Source organism: Palaemon carinicauda, chromosome 37 (assembly GCF_036898095.1).
Source record: "Palaemon carinicauda isolate YSFRI2023 chromosome 37, ASM3689809v2, whole genome shotgun sequence".
In the NCBI taxonomy this organism is placed as follows: Eukaryota; Metazoa; Arthropoda; class Malacostraca; order Decapoda; family Palaemonidae; genus Palaemon; species Palaemon carinicauda.
In genome coordinates, this window is record NC_090761.1 from 16,447,586 (window position 1) to 16,462,585 (window position 15,000).

At 37.2% G+C, this 15,000-nt stretch overlaps 2 protein-coding genes across 6 annotated transcripts in view; one reads left to right on the top strand and one right to left on the bottom strand.

The window, feature by feature from the left end:
- Positions 1-1,000, top strand: part of LOC137629464 (uncharacterized) — a 190,343-nt gene extending 189,343 nt beyond the window's left edge. For all 5 annotated transcript variants that reach the window (XR_011041517.1, XR_011041515.1, XR_011041516.1 and 2 more), the window contains exon 3: positions 694-1,000. Coding sequence is in view for 1 of the 5 variants with exons in the window: in XM_068360772.1 (XP_068216873.1) it covers positions 694-759 (66 nt within the window). In the remaining 4 variants the exon portion in view is untranslated. The remainder of the gene's footprint in view (positions 1-693) is intronic.
- The window catches only part of CstF50 (cleavage stimulation factor subunit 1 Cst50), a 66,037-nt gene that overhangs the window by 7,276 nt on the left and 43,761 nt on the right, over positions 1-15,000 (bottom strand). The window contains exons 3-5 of the mRNA XM_068360771.1: positions 8,074-8,289; positions 4,740-4,835; positions 1,185-1,278 (exon numbers count right to left, since the gene is read on the bottom strand). Coding sequence (XP_068216872.1) covers positions 1,185-1,278; positions 4,740-4,835; positions 8,074-8,289 — 406 coding nt within the window. The remainder of the gene's footprint in view (positions 1-1,184; positions 1,279-4,739; positions 4,836-8,073; positions 8,290-15,000) is intronic.

Below are 15,000 nucleotides of genomic sequence, written 5' to 3' on the forward strand. Positions count from 1 at the left end.
TCACCCTCACCACTTCGTTCCTAACCCTATCAACTCGAGATACACCAGCCATACTCCTCAGACACTTCATGTAACATAAAAATCAAGATATCCCAAATACACAATCAATAGAAGCCTGTCAGAGATGAATAAAAACATTACCATGACAAATTTTAGATGATTTCATTACATTTCTGTTTTTCATGAATTATATTAATATTCTAAATCATGTTACTTTACTCATCGTTAACCCTTTTACCCCCGGGGTATTTGGAAATTTCCAACCCTTAACCCCCAAGGGGTTATTTTTTTCCCAGCACATTTTGCAGTATATTTTTTTTAAATTGCTCTAACAGCCTTAATTTTTGTCATAGAGAGGTCAGGTTGGTCTCATTCTCATGGAAAATGCCTGCATTTCCTCAAAAAGTTATCAAAAAATATGAAAAACAAATTTTTATAGCATTTTTTGCAAGGACGTACCGGTACGTCCATGGGGGTAAAGGGATGGCTTTTGTGAAACGTACCAGTACGTCCTTTGGGGTTAAAAGGGTTAAGATAATGATTTCTTATGACCTTCGATAACATAGTTGTATTTTGGTAGATAAGCTTTATTCTGATGCTGAATTGGAAGTTAAATTTCTTCAATTGAATGACAAATTGATAAAGAACAGTTTAGATTAAATATAACAAATACTTTTTTTTCTAAAATTTCAGATTTGGAGAGATACCAAATACAGTGCACACTTTATACCATTATTAGGTATAGAAACCAGACAATGATGGATGAAGAAGGAATTGCAACACTTGGATGAGCTTCCTTTCTCTAATGATGATTTAAAATCATTAAAAAAGAATCAAATCTTTTCTATATGTAAAAAGGAGTAAAAGTAAAGTCTAAGTTCTAATCCACTGTAACTAGTCCACTGTTGAATTCTACATGTATTCTCAAGTTACTTTACTGCTTTTATTTTCTTATTGCACTGCACTGTTGTAGATTAGTTTGATAAACATATTTCTTATTTTCTATTTTTGTTTCACCTTTATGTATTTAATTTCCTGTAATGTAAAATATGCATAACTGAAAGAGTACTCTGTTTGATAAACATATTTCTTATTTTCTATCTTTGTTTCACCTTTATGTATTCAATTTCATGTAATGTAAAATATGTATAACTGAAAGAGTACTTTAAATTCCAATAACTTACCTACTGAACCAGCTCCAGTGTAAGCAATTAGACAGCGAGCAGTTGTTAGCTCCCATAACTTTACAACACTGTCTAATCCAGATGATAAAATATACTGAAATAGAAATTTGGTGGTAAATTAAAAACTGAAAAATTCATCAACAAAAACTTTAGCGATAATATAACTAGTAAAAAGATATCAAATAATTACTTGAAAAGTTTCATGGAAAAGTGAAAGATTTATTCTCTTTAACATTAAATAGTACTTGTTCTGCAAAGGCAATAATTACAACCATCTAATCACTAAAATGTTTAAAAACTAGTTTCCATCACAAACATTTCAAGTCTACTACTAAACATTCCAAGGAACACAATGAAAAAAAAATATCTCATGATGGCAATAAGTCAAGGAACATCTGAAGGTGCAGAGTTAAAAATGCTAGAATAGTAATACAAATTGCAAAATATAAAACCATTCAAAACAATTCTTTGAATTCTAAACCCTCATATGACAGAAAATTAAACATTATTTTATTTTTAAAATCATAGTATGCAACATGTATTTTGTCTCATGTTTCTTAATTGTTCATAAAATAGCAGAGTAATCTATCCTGTAGTTTATTGCTGTATGATTAAAATAGAAAAGGGACAATATTGAAAGATCAAAATATTGATATAAAGCTGAGACCAAAAATATCTACTATACACTAAACAGTCAAAAGTACAAGGTCAGATATACCAGACCTGAATCCTTTTAGGCATTATTCTAATCTAAAATTAATTTTCTTTCCAATAACATAGTGGAATGCTACTTATGGAAGTTATTTCATATGAAAATTAAAGGGAAAAGATACAAAAATAATGTATTCTCTTATCAACTTAGGATTAAAATTTTTGATCAGTTTATATCCTTTGTTTTAATGACAGCTTTATAAAACTGCATACAGTAGGGTCCCGAATTATACGTGTTCAAATTATACGATTCCCCTTTTATGCGATAGCTATTTTTCAAAAATAAATTTTCTGTATCTGCGAAGCTGTTCAAAGTCTGCTAGTCAAGCACTACAAAAAGTATCAAATCTATATCTTTTTAAGTATATTGGTAGCCCTAAATAAGGTGATTTATAATAAATGTTACAAAACAATATTAACATTACATCTTATTGACATAATTTCATTATAAATAGCCTATTTAAGGATAAAATTTCACATCAACAATGAAATCAACTGTTAACTGTGCGAGTCCAGCTGACAAAATGTAAACAGAATTGTGGTTACATTCTCGGCAATCTTTATCTTTCTCCAACCTTTCGATAATTTTAATGGTAGTGTTAATGATGGTATATTAAAGCATTATTTTTTTAGTACAGTATATAAAAGCTTTATTTTTCCCTTCGGGCGTTCAAGGTTTTCACGCGTAGACTGGGGTCGTTTATCGGCAGTGAATAGCCTAAACTTCGGTAACGAGTCGGCAATATTTTGTCATATATTAAAGTTTACATTTGATTTGCAAAGATTGGTTTTGTTGAGTACAAAGAATAACAATACTTACTAATAGATGAAGAAACCAAAATCGGTTTTCTTAAAGTGTCAATGAAATACGAAACAAAAAAAAATATACCGTGTTTACATCCATTTCAATCATAGCTTAAAATACGGTATCCGATTTCGTCAGCAAACCACAATTTTTTAGGATACATCATTTTATTCTAGAAAATTGCTACTCTTCAAATAGTTAATTGCGGTTAAAGAAAACATGTGCATTTGTTTTTGAATTTCGGGTGTGTTTTAAAAATCGAGTATTGCTGACTTCTTTTTGTTTTACTTCTGGCTGTGATCAGATCAGCTGATGTCTAGCTGCCGCTCTCAATATGCACGTAAGAATACAGCAACAAAGTATTGTTTATACCATTTCTTAACTTATTCAAAACCATCTATACAGTTAGTTAATATTACATAAGCACCAATGTGTTTTAATCTATCATTGTTTTTTGTTAGGTACTTTTAAAACACACACACACACACACACTCTCTCTCTCTCTCTCTCTCTCTCTCTCTCTCTCTCTCTCTCTCTCTCTCTCTCTCTCTCTCTCTCTCTCTCTGTGTGTGTGTGTGTGTGTGTAACAAATGAAATCTTTGTGGCTTCACAAAGTATTAATTATATTAAAGGCAATCATGATTAAATTTTCCTTACTTTCTCCAAACTCGCACCATCTCTGTCACATTGAACGTTATAGCGGTAACTTAATAGTTCGATAACTTTAAAAATTGGCCTAGTACTTGCTTCTTCTCTTATTTTTTTTATAGATGGTTTCATAATTGAAGTGGGTTCAAGTTGACTTTTAATTAAAGTTAGGAAAAGTATTTTGGATACGGAATGGACAATCATCCTTAGTAACAGTTTAGAATTATCGTAAATTATCATTCAGTCATTAGCGGCAGTCTGTTATTGTCGATTAAACGCAAAAAGAAAAAATAGTTTTCCTGCTTTACTACGTATATAAGAATTTATATAGATACGTTAAATAATATTTATAATAACATATTTACTAAAAAATTTTAATATTATTTATCACTTTGATCATGCGTGTTTAATGCCTTCGTTGGTTTGTTATGATCGAAGATGTAGCGTACAATAAACGAATGGAAGGTTTCCGTTTCAGGCGGCGTCATAAAGAAAAACATCAAATTAATGGCATTCATTCCATTTATTTGGAAGTTCTAAGAAAAATTAAGTAGAGCATTGGTAATAGCAAAATCAACATATAATCAATACTTGGTAAGATTGCTGTTGATGCAAAAACTAACCTATACACAGATGTGTAAATGCGTCTGTTTCTTCGTTATGATCAGAGATAAACGTAAACAAAAGATTGGTTGTCGTTTTTTATTGTGCGTTTTGGCGTGTTTAGGAAATGCATGATATAAAATCGCCTTTATTTTGATAATTCTGGATTTTCAATGATACAATAAAAGCTAGTCTATAGAGTGATGGTTTTACTATTCACCAGTTGTCTTATACAAAAGATATGACAAAAATTAAAATTTGTCTGTATTTTAGGTCGTGTAATAACGGAAATATACGGTGTTTACACCCATCCTGGTTTTGATTTTAACCTATTTTCAAGTTATTAGAACTTTAAAGCATATTAAAATTTTGATTTATTTACAAGAACAATTTTATATAAAAAAGAATGCAGTATAGTACATAGAAAGTATTGGAAATGGGTAGTAAACACGTTTGAATAGGTAAGTTGCTGGTTGCCATGGCCCCAATGGAATTATTTCTGTTAGTTGTGTGTTTCGGAATCTGCGATTTTCCATTTGTACGAGGTCATTGAACGACCAAATTCTCGCATAATTCGGGACCCTACTGTATATATAACTAACTTATTGCAGAACTGTGTCATAAAAGACAATATAAAAAATAAAAGATAATAGTTAGTCATTTACACTTTAATTTTTTACTTATATTTACTGATATATATAATTACATTGGAATGACAAAATTACTTAAATGTCACTATTTTTGAAGGTTCAAGTAAAAAAGTTTGATACGTGATATAACACCCTTACCTTTCCATTGCGTGAAAAAATTACAGAACACACTTCAGCGCCATCATGTCCCTTGACAAATGTTTGGACACATCTTCCAGAAACACCGTCCCACACCTTTAACATAAGAAGTGTGCATAAATACCAGGGCATTATAAGGAAATCTTAATTAAACCATGAGGGTAGTATTTTCAACTTACAGGGCTAGCTTAAAAGTTTGTTCTTAATATCATATATCAAGTGCCTGCTAATTTACAAGTCCATAAAAATCTGACAATTGTTCAAAAGTAAAAGTTGAACACTTGGATAAAAATTTCCTTTACATAATTGGTTTCAAGACACAACATTCATTGCTGGATGGAAGTTAAACAGTCACACATGCTTAATTGTAAATGTGGTTCTTTATTATGAAACTGATCCATGCGAGTTATTCATCAAAGCCACATAGGTGAAACAACTTTGTTCAACTTGGAAATGGGATAGTATTTCTGTAATAAGATGTTCATTTTAGAATGAACATTAGAAACCAGAATTTAGTTTACTTCAAAAATAAAATTTATCTATCCACAAACTATGACTATTGAGAATATTTGGTTTTGAACATAGCACAGAATCACCGATAAGAGCACATATACATAGTTAACCTCGTCACAGCTGTTGCAACTTGGTTGCATTATCAACATCTCCATATCCTTTTATGCCTATATGTTCAGTGATTTAACATATTTTATCATTCATGCCAGCCTTATAAAAAGAAATTTACAGAAAACAGATTTTTAGGATAATAATTTTTAAGGGTTTTAAACATTCTAAGATGTGAAAATACAATTTTCTGCAAGGGTATGTAATCAATCATCATTGCTGATCATATTGCAGACGTCTGCTAGGAAAACCGAGGCATTGTTGGGTAAACAGAACTACTGTAATTTGTTTCATCAGATGATGTAAAAGCATATTCTATATCAAATAGTGACAGAATTTGGAAGGGTGTGTGAGAGAAGGAAGTTGAGAGTTAATGTGGGTAAGAGTAAAGTTATGAGATGTACGAGAAGGGAAGGTGGTGCAAGGTTGAATGTCATGTTGAATGGAGAGTTACTTGAGGAGGTGGATCAGTTTAAGTACTTGGGGTCTGTTGTTGCAGCAAATGGTGGAGTGGAAGCAGATGTACGTCAGAGAGTGAATGAAGGTTGCAAAGTGTTGGGGGCAGTTAAGGGAGTAGTAAAAAATAGAGGGTTTGGCATGAATGTAAAGAGAGTTCTATATGAGAAAGTGATTGTACCAACTGTGATGTATGGATCGGAGTTGTGGGGAATGAAAGTGATGGAGAGACAGAAATTGAATGTGTTTGAGATGAAGTGTCTGAGGAGTATAGCTGGTGTATCTCGAGTAGATAGGGTCAGGAACGAGGTGGTGAGGGTGAGAACGGGTGTAAGAAATGAGTTAGCGGCTAGAGTGGATATGAATGTGTTGAGGTGGTTTGGCCATGTTGAGAGAATGGAGAATGGCTGTCTGCTAAAGAAGGTGATGAATGCAAGAGTTGATGGGAGAAGTACAAGAGGAAGGCCAAGGTTTGGGTGGATGGATGGTGTGAAGAAAGCTCTGGGTGATAGGAGGATAGATGTGAGAGAGGCAAGAGAGCGTGCTAGAAATAGGAATGAATGGCGAGCGATTGTGACGCAGTTCCGGTAGGCCCTGCTGCTTCCTCCGGTGCCTTAGATGACTGCGGAGGTAGCAGCAGTAGGGGACTCAGCAGTATGAAGCTTCATCTGTGGTGGAAATGTGGGAGGTTGGGCTGTGGCACCCTAGCAGTACCAGCTGAACTCGGCTGAGTCCCTGGTTAGGCTGGAGGAACATAGAGAGTAGAGGTCCCCTTTTTTGTTTTGTTCTTGTTGATGTCGGCTACCCCCCAAAATTGGGGGAAGTGCCTTTGGTATATGGATGGATGGATATCAAATGAAGAAAAGACAGCATTATTGAAGAGATGATGCCCTGTCATGTTAACCCCACAAAACAAATTAAAAACCTTTTACCTAATTTTTTCAGTTGCGTCTAAGTAAAACTTAACTGCAGGAGTCAGACAAAGAAACCTATTTTCTGATATACAACTCACCTTTCTCTCCAATGAGGAAATGTGAAAAAAGTGAGGAAAGCCTTTCATCTTAAAATCATTCCCTGAATGAAAGGTAGGCAAGAGACAAAATCCTATCATCAACACAAAATGCTGCATTATTGGAAAGAGCCTGCAACTCACTAATATGTTTAGAAACCAAAACTAACCAAAAAATTGTCTTTGTAAGATTCTTAAAAGAAAGACCTTCCAAATGTTCAAATCAAAAACTCTTTAGATACTGTAACACTACATCTATGCAACAATAGAGGTTTATCAATTGCAGACCTGAGCACATCTGCATTAATATGAGAAGTGCCAATGGGTTTCAGGCCCTGGTACTGAGGTCTTTTTTTTTCCAAGTACAAAAGGATACTTGCTATGGATAGATGAAATAATATTCAAGGAGTATATATGAAGAAAACCATATCTCTTTTCCAAGAATAGAAATCCAGCTACTGTTTTGTCAAAGAGTGCATCACCTTAATTACTGTCAACAGCATTTCAGGAACAAACCAAGCTTCAATGATAATCCTTTTCTTTTTGGAAGCGTCAATACTAATTGGCACCATAGCACATCAGGACCAGACTGTACTAGAAGACTTGCTCTAGAAGCTTCTATGCTGTGGCCAAAGTGAGCATTTTAATAAAAGGAAATCAATCATAATGTAGGATATCAATAAACTCCATATATGGCAATGTTGATTAGCTCCACCCACTTACAGGTACAGAGTTAGTCTCGCCTTCAGACATCAAACACCTGTCTCCTAGATTTTGTCACATCAGTGACAAAGAGAAGACGCTACCTCTTTTATGATGTTCTCAAGCATAAAGTCAATCCTGTTGGCAATATTTCAGCAACTGAAGATAACTCGGCAACACTCCATTTAGATACTTTATTGCTCTATTTCTTAGAATGTTCCCCTTATCTTCAATATCTTGAAGTACTATAATTCATTACAAGTAAAGGAACAACAACACTGATTTTTCCCTGAAAATAAGTTTGTGAATAAAAGTGTGTTTCTTTTTTATATACATTTCCCATATTTCAATTGCAGTTGTCGAATGCTTTTTTAGAAAATGAAAGAACCTGTTACGATTCAGAGATCGTAACAATGATGAGACAAAGATTACCTTTAGACAAACTATGCATTCTATGATAAATGGGGTTATAGAGAACAAATTTGAGTTGAAATATTTGTAATTCCTCATATATATAGCTTCATCAAAACTTCAGTAGTGACTCACCTTAATGTCACCATCTTTAGAAGATGATACACACACTCTAGCATCTGCCGAATAACAGACACAAGTAACAGGACCAATATGATGTTCACGTGGATAGGGACAAACATAGCACTGGCAGGTATTTACATCATACACCCTCACAACAGGACCTTCGGTTGCCACTGCTAAAAAATCTCCACTTGGGTGAACTGACATACTTGTTACCTGTTCTGCATCCTGAAAGAAGGAATTCTTTTTAAGATACAAATATTTTATACATTATAGAAGAATATAATGAAAATTCTATCATCATAGTACAACACTATGAATAAATTCTAGTATCCTTTTAACAGAATTCTTTCTAACAATTTCATGAAATTATATTTTTAAATTCAATAAATTATATTTTTATCAAGATAAACTTAGGTAATTAAAACCCATTACAGTATTTTAAGGCAAGATATTTATGCTTTAATAAAACTGTATTCTTTATACTTTCAATCTTTCTCAAGATTAATTATTAGAATCACTTGTCATGAAGGTCTACAATAATCTAGAACTGTAAGAGCTGATACCCTTTTACAAAATAAGCTTTAAAGTAAGACATTTATGCTTGAATGAAGTCTACATTGAACCAGAAATACAAAGCAATATCTAATACTGTATCCCAGTATAAATGAATATTTTAATGCTCAAGCTGAAGCATAGAACATATGGCTGATACTTATCATTACTTGCTAATTCTGATCAATCAATAAAACCCCAAGAATAATTCAAATAACCCAAAAGCAGCTTACTTTTAAACAATGAGCTAGTTTTAGCATTTTAAATTTAGAATATTTTCCTGCCACAAAGGGCAGGAGATCAAAGGCAACTAATAACAAGTAAAAGACACCAAACAATGTGGCTGTGTGACGCAGGTAATTTAAGCTTTAGCATTATTCTGCTGCATAAGGTACATTACACACTGCATTAGTATCTCAAATTAAATACCAACACATGCTTAACATCTAATTCTAAAGATGTCCTCCAACTCCTTAACCTTGTCAACAGACTTTGACACTTTACTGGGCATTCTTCAAGGTACAATTAATCAATATGCATAGATTTAAAAGCAAAAACCTTTATTGTAACCAAAATAATTTTACATAGACTATTGTACTGTTATTTCCTGTCAAAATTAAAAAGATTAAATGTAATTTTTTTTCCTAGCTATAAAGACCTGCCCTTTAAAATAAAGAATATATTCAGCAGAGCTGCAACAGCCGTTGAAATTGTTACTGAGGTAGTTAATGACAAGTTGTGAGCACAGGCAAGTAGCCATGCCCACTCTCCTGATAAAGAATTTTTACCTTTGACTCAGGACTGAGAAAAGCGGTTGAAGTCAGAAGTTCGACTTTAAAAGGACTCAGGTTTGTATAGCTAGGAAAACTATAAATTACTTATTGCTGGGTAGGAAGTTTCCCACAACCAAACAACAGTAGATGGCTTTTTCTTCCCAGGAAAATGCTAACACCCTCATCCTGTGTGGAAGCAAGGAAGATAACTCGGCAGCCTAATATCAGCCAATCATATGGATGAGTATGCTGATACAGCCTGGCCAGTACAGTACTTGGTCGATGATGAAGTCCTTCTCCCCGAAAAGGGGAAGGGAGAGCAATGGGTAGCTATTCATTCCACCATTCTACCCTTCATAAAAGAAGGATGGGAGTACTACTTACACATCCACTAATAAGAATGCTGCTCAGAAATGTAGCTTACCAGTATCAATACCAGATTTATGTAATGGAAAGAAGGCTTTATCACCAAGCCAGGACAAGGAAAAAAGTACAATAGTAGAGGAGAGTTATACTACCTTTCTTCCAAACTGCATCAAACGCTACCATAGATGAGACAATTCTTGTCCCACGTGGGAGCTGAGCTGGCTACTTGATTACTAGAGTCACTATCACGGGGCCAAGAATGTATATTACCTTAAAAAGAAGGCTGCAAATGTTATTTGGCACTTTGAAACTTCTTCATTAACAGTCTGACTACAGATTCTTCAGAAGTTAAGTGGAATCAATACCACTGACTGTGAGCTCTAGTTTGAGGTGGTACCTAGACCCCATAAAATATCGAAGTACTGTATGTGCTCTTAATTGTCTCACTAAGTCAGAAAGAGACTGTGTTCTTTAAAATTTCTTTCTTGATTCAGTCAGTGCTAAGGATAAGAAGGTACAATTGGGCCCATGGTATCTATTCCCCTTCAAATAGCAACACAGAGCCCTCACATGACACAAAAGCATTTCATTTCAATGACCACTTGACATTTTGTGTAGAGAGGGGATGGAGGTCTCAAACCCGGGATCATGTCTCAACAAGATCTACGTTTTGACCTTAAAATCAGGCACAAAACTGAAAGAGACCTCCTTCCAACCCTCAGTATGGGTTATTACAAAAGAGACCATGATACTTGCATACTATTTTCACCCATGCTAAGGCTAGCAAAAAACACTGACTAGAGAGTCAGATCTATGTATGGCACCGTTCTCAAAGGCTTATATGGGGTAAGAGACTCGGGAACAGGGGCCACATCCCACTCCGGGGCCTAAGGTCCAGGGGTGAGCAAGTTCCTCATGAGCTAAGGAAACTCATGGAGAGGAAAGGTCTACAGTATGCCATTCAGTCGAAAGACTGTATTCAAGGTTGAGCAGTAGTCTTTTAAAATTTTGAATGTAAGGTGCTTCTCTCTGTGAAGGAAGACTAGAAAGCCTGCAATCTACACTAGAGAAGCACCCTTTCTATGGCACCAATCGCAAAAGATGGCCTACTATCCCTGATAGATAGCTGCAGAGGACCGTTGTAGGTATCCAGATATCTATGCAGAGTTCATGAAAAGCATTTTGCTTAGAAGAAAAGCTGGACAGCCTCAAACCGTGATGTGCAATAGTAAACTTTACAGGTTGGTGGTACCCCTGACAGTGTGGCTGACAGAGAAGGGTTGTCCATGACGGTAGTTCTTTCGGGAATTCGACTAACAGTGCTAACAGATTGGGATACCATTCGACACGACCACCTGGGAGCAACCACGGTCATCCCTAGGCATGGTATTATCAATACTCAGTTAAACAGCAGGTGAATCAGGCTGAAACGAGGAAAAGTGTAGATGTCCAAGTGATCCCATGGATGTTGCAAGGCTTCTCGAACACTGCCCATGGGTCTGGAATGGGAGAACCAAACACCAGGAACTTCCTGTTTAGCCACGAAGCAAACAGGTAGATTCCCAGTGATCAACACGGTAGAAGAACCTCTCCACTCACAAGGATGTAGGGACCACTCCGACCCAACAACCTGCTCGAAATGACTGAGTATGTCGGTACAATCCTCTTGCCTGAAATGTACCTGTGTGACAGCTCTACTATGTGGTACAACATCCAGATATGCATCTGCTATGACAACTTCAAAAAAGATATCGAGAGTCTACCTGCATGACTTAAGGAAGGCTTAAGTTACTTGTCATCGACAGTCTTTAAGAATAGCTTCTTACACAAGTCGGAATGTGGCCACTGCCTCACAATCCATCAACCCTGATAAACCTCCCCGATGTACAGTAGCTCTGATTCTCCCTGCTCTTAAAGTATATTCCCCAGGACCAGGCCAGATGTGTATACCCAGAAACTTAGTAACTGTGAGTGGATGGTTTAATAAGTTCATTACGTTATTTTCTGCTCGTAAATTATTCCAAGTATTGTTTTGGATGAGTCTAATTTATCATGTAATTTCTCAGAATGAGTAACATATTGAGAAACATGTCTGTACAAACCATCATCTTGGAACAGCAGATGAAGAAATACCACCCCTTAAGTGAACAGGAAACTCAATGAGGAATGCAAAGTTCTAAATAGTCTCTGAAGCACTGTCATGGTATTATCAAGAATGATGCCTTTGAAGACTTAGCATTCCCACTCCTAAACCATAAACCCACTTTAAAGGGAGGTCATAACTTAACCAGGGAAATGGGTATAATTATGAACAATCATGCCCCTAATGTGCAGAGTGAATGGATATATTACTAGTTTAGCCATAAACCGATGCAATGTCCAGCAAACACTGCCATTCTTGCATTGTTCTATTATTGACACAAAGCTAATATCAACCATTAAAACTAAAAAGCATAAGATAAAAATTAGACAGCCTAATATAAGATGCAATAGTTCAACCATACTTGTTGCAGCTGAAGACAAAAGTGAAGTCTTTGACAAGAGAGTGGGTGGGGCTACTCGCTCGCCACGTCATTAAAATACATATCTCGTTAAAGAGGTACATTCTGGCTCCACTGATGCCATTCCCTATTTTAAAGGTTTGTATAAATGTAGAAACAACTATTGAGATATAATGAACATAGAATATTATGACTCATTGTTGATTTATTTCTTTGCTCTTTTATTCAAGATCTTTGTGAAGGGACAAAATTCATCTTAGCACGAAACTTGAATATTTACATTTCATAATACTGATCCATCAAAATGTAAAATTGCAAAAGACCTGAGATATATTAGGTGTATCTGTTTTCACCTGAGAAGTAATATATTTCTTACGACAGCTATTCAAAACATTTTATTGATTGTGTGAATTTTCTTTACAGCAGTTTCTGAATAGCAAAATTGCATTAAAACCAATAATCGATTTGCTAAAAATTATTTGACGAGATATTCCAGAAGATCCAAATTTTAGTAATCTGTTCTCATAATCAGGTTACCTTATAAAATCACAAATTTTAAGTAATTTGTATTTTTCCTTACAGTACTTACCTCGAACTACTTTCTTAGGAGTATCTGGGATCTCCTCCCATCCGACCAGAATTTTGTGTAGTTTACCCTACTCCCGTTTTCTATGTGGGGTAATCTCTGGCGGAGTGATACGCGCTCAGAGACGACCCGGGGTCAGAGAGCATGCTTGCTCAGGTCTCGATCTCCAGTAAGTTTTGACAGATAGGTTTCTATTAAGTCCTGTAATGCACTCGGGGTAGGATGGGCGAGCCATAACCCGAAAGTAGTTCGAGGTAAGTACTGTTAGGAAAAATACAAATTACTTAAAATTTGTGATTTGTTCCAACAATGAGTACTTACCTCGAACTACTTTCTTAGGAGACTTATACCTTAGGAGGTGGGAGTGTACCACAGGACCCAGAGACCGTGATGAAGAGAAAAAAGGGTTGAACCTAGATAGGAGGCTAGGTTCTGCTGACCTTCCAAGAGAAAACACGAGAAATAGGGAAAACTAGCCAAAAAAACTAACTTAGTGTCTAAGTAACACACCTCTGTAAAAATCCTTGGAGACGAATCCATTCACTGACGATGTACCCCATGAAAGTTAAAGGATTTTAGGGTCATTTCAGGGAAGGTTAATAAGGGAACAGGGGGGGGGGGGGGGTTTAAGGAAGGAACCTGTGTCTCTTGGACTTACTGCCCGTGGTTTCCCTGGGGCTACACCTTTAAATCTTTTGAAACGCTGAAATGACGGTACCAAGAGAGAATCTGTCCAGGGACCTCCTCGAACATTCCTTCAAGTAGTGAGCTGTGAAGGTTGACTGATTAGCCCAAGTACCTGCCCGCAGGATTTAGCCGACTGCCATGTTCTTCTCAAAAGGCCAACAAAGTACTAAGCCCTCTGATGTCATGGGGTCTAGGCTTACCCGGAATAGGAATCCTTACACTACTGTAGGCTCTCATGATCACTTGCCGTAGCCAGAAGGAGATAGTATTTTTGGAGACTGGTTTCTTTACTAATCCTGAAGACACGAACAGACTCTTGATTTCGGGTCTAAGTCTGGCTGTCGTCTCCAAGTACTTCCGTACTGCTCTGACAGGGCACAGCTGCAAGTCCCTCGGGTTGTCCAAATGTGTGATTGCCGGCACCGAGGATCCTTCAAACTTGGGGTCCCAGACTGCTGGGTTCTGGGTCTTGGCCACGAAGGATGGTACGAACCTGAAGGTAGCTTCACGCCAGCCCTTCGAGTGTGACACCTCGTATGAAAGTCCATGAAGCTCCCCTACCCGTTTTGCTGATGCCAGCGCTAACAGAAAAACTGTCTTGAGGGTGAGCTCCTTGTCCAAGATGTCATTTAGGGGTTCGAAAGGAGGTTCTGACAGCATCTTCAGGACTCTAGCCACGTCCCACTGGGGCCCCCTAGCTGCTTGAGGGGGGCACGATTGTTCGAAGCTCTTGATGAGCATCGAGATATGTCTGGAGGAACCCAGGTCGATGCCCTACAGGAGGAAGACTTGTCCTAGGGCGGCTCGGACTCCTTTAATGGCTGGGATGGACATATTTACCTCGTCCCAGAGATAGAATAGGAAGTCAGCTATCTCTGGGATGGAGGCTTTCAACGGCTTGATGTTCTTAGCGACGCACCATCTCGTGAAGGTAGCCCATTTAGCCTGGTACACAGCAGCTGACGACCGTCTCAGGTACCCTGACATCCTTGTTGCGGTCTTCGCTGAATACCCTTCCTTCCTCAGGAGACGCTCTATAACCTTCACGCGTGAAGGCAGAAGGACCGAGGGTTTTCATGGAACCTTTGAAAGTGTGGCTGCCGGAGGTCTGATCTGTCCGGAAGGGGCCAAGGTGGAAGGCGCGCCAGTTCCTTTAGATCCGCGAACCACTCTCTCTCCGGCCACCAGTGCGCTACCAAAGTCATCCACAGGTTGTCTGCTCTCCTCGCCCTGTTGAGGACTTGTCTGAGCATTCCGAAGGGAGGGAAGGCGTAAACGTCGAGGTTGTCCTAAGGATGCTGGAAGGCATCCTTGAACGCCGCCCCCGGATCTGGCACAGGAGAACAAAACACGGGGAGCTGTGCTTTCAGCCTCGTGGCGAAGAGGTCTATTACTGGCGAGCCCCACTTCTGAATCAGAGTCTTGGCCACTTCTGGGTGCAAGGACCACTCGGACCCCACCACTTGACCCA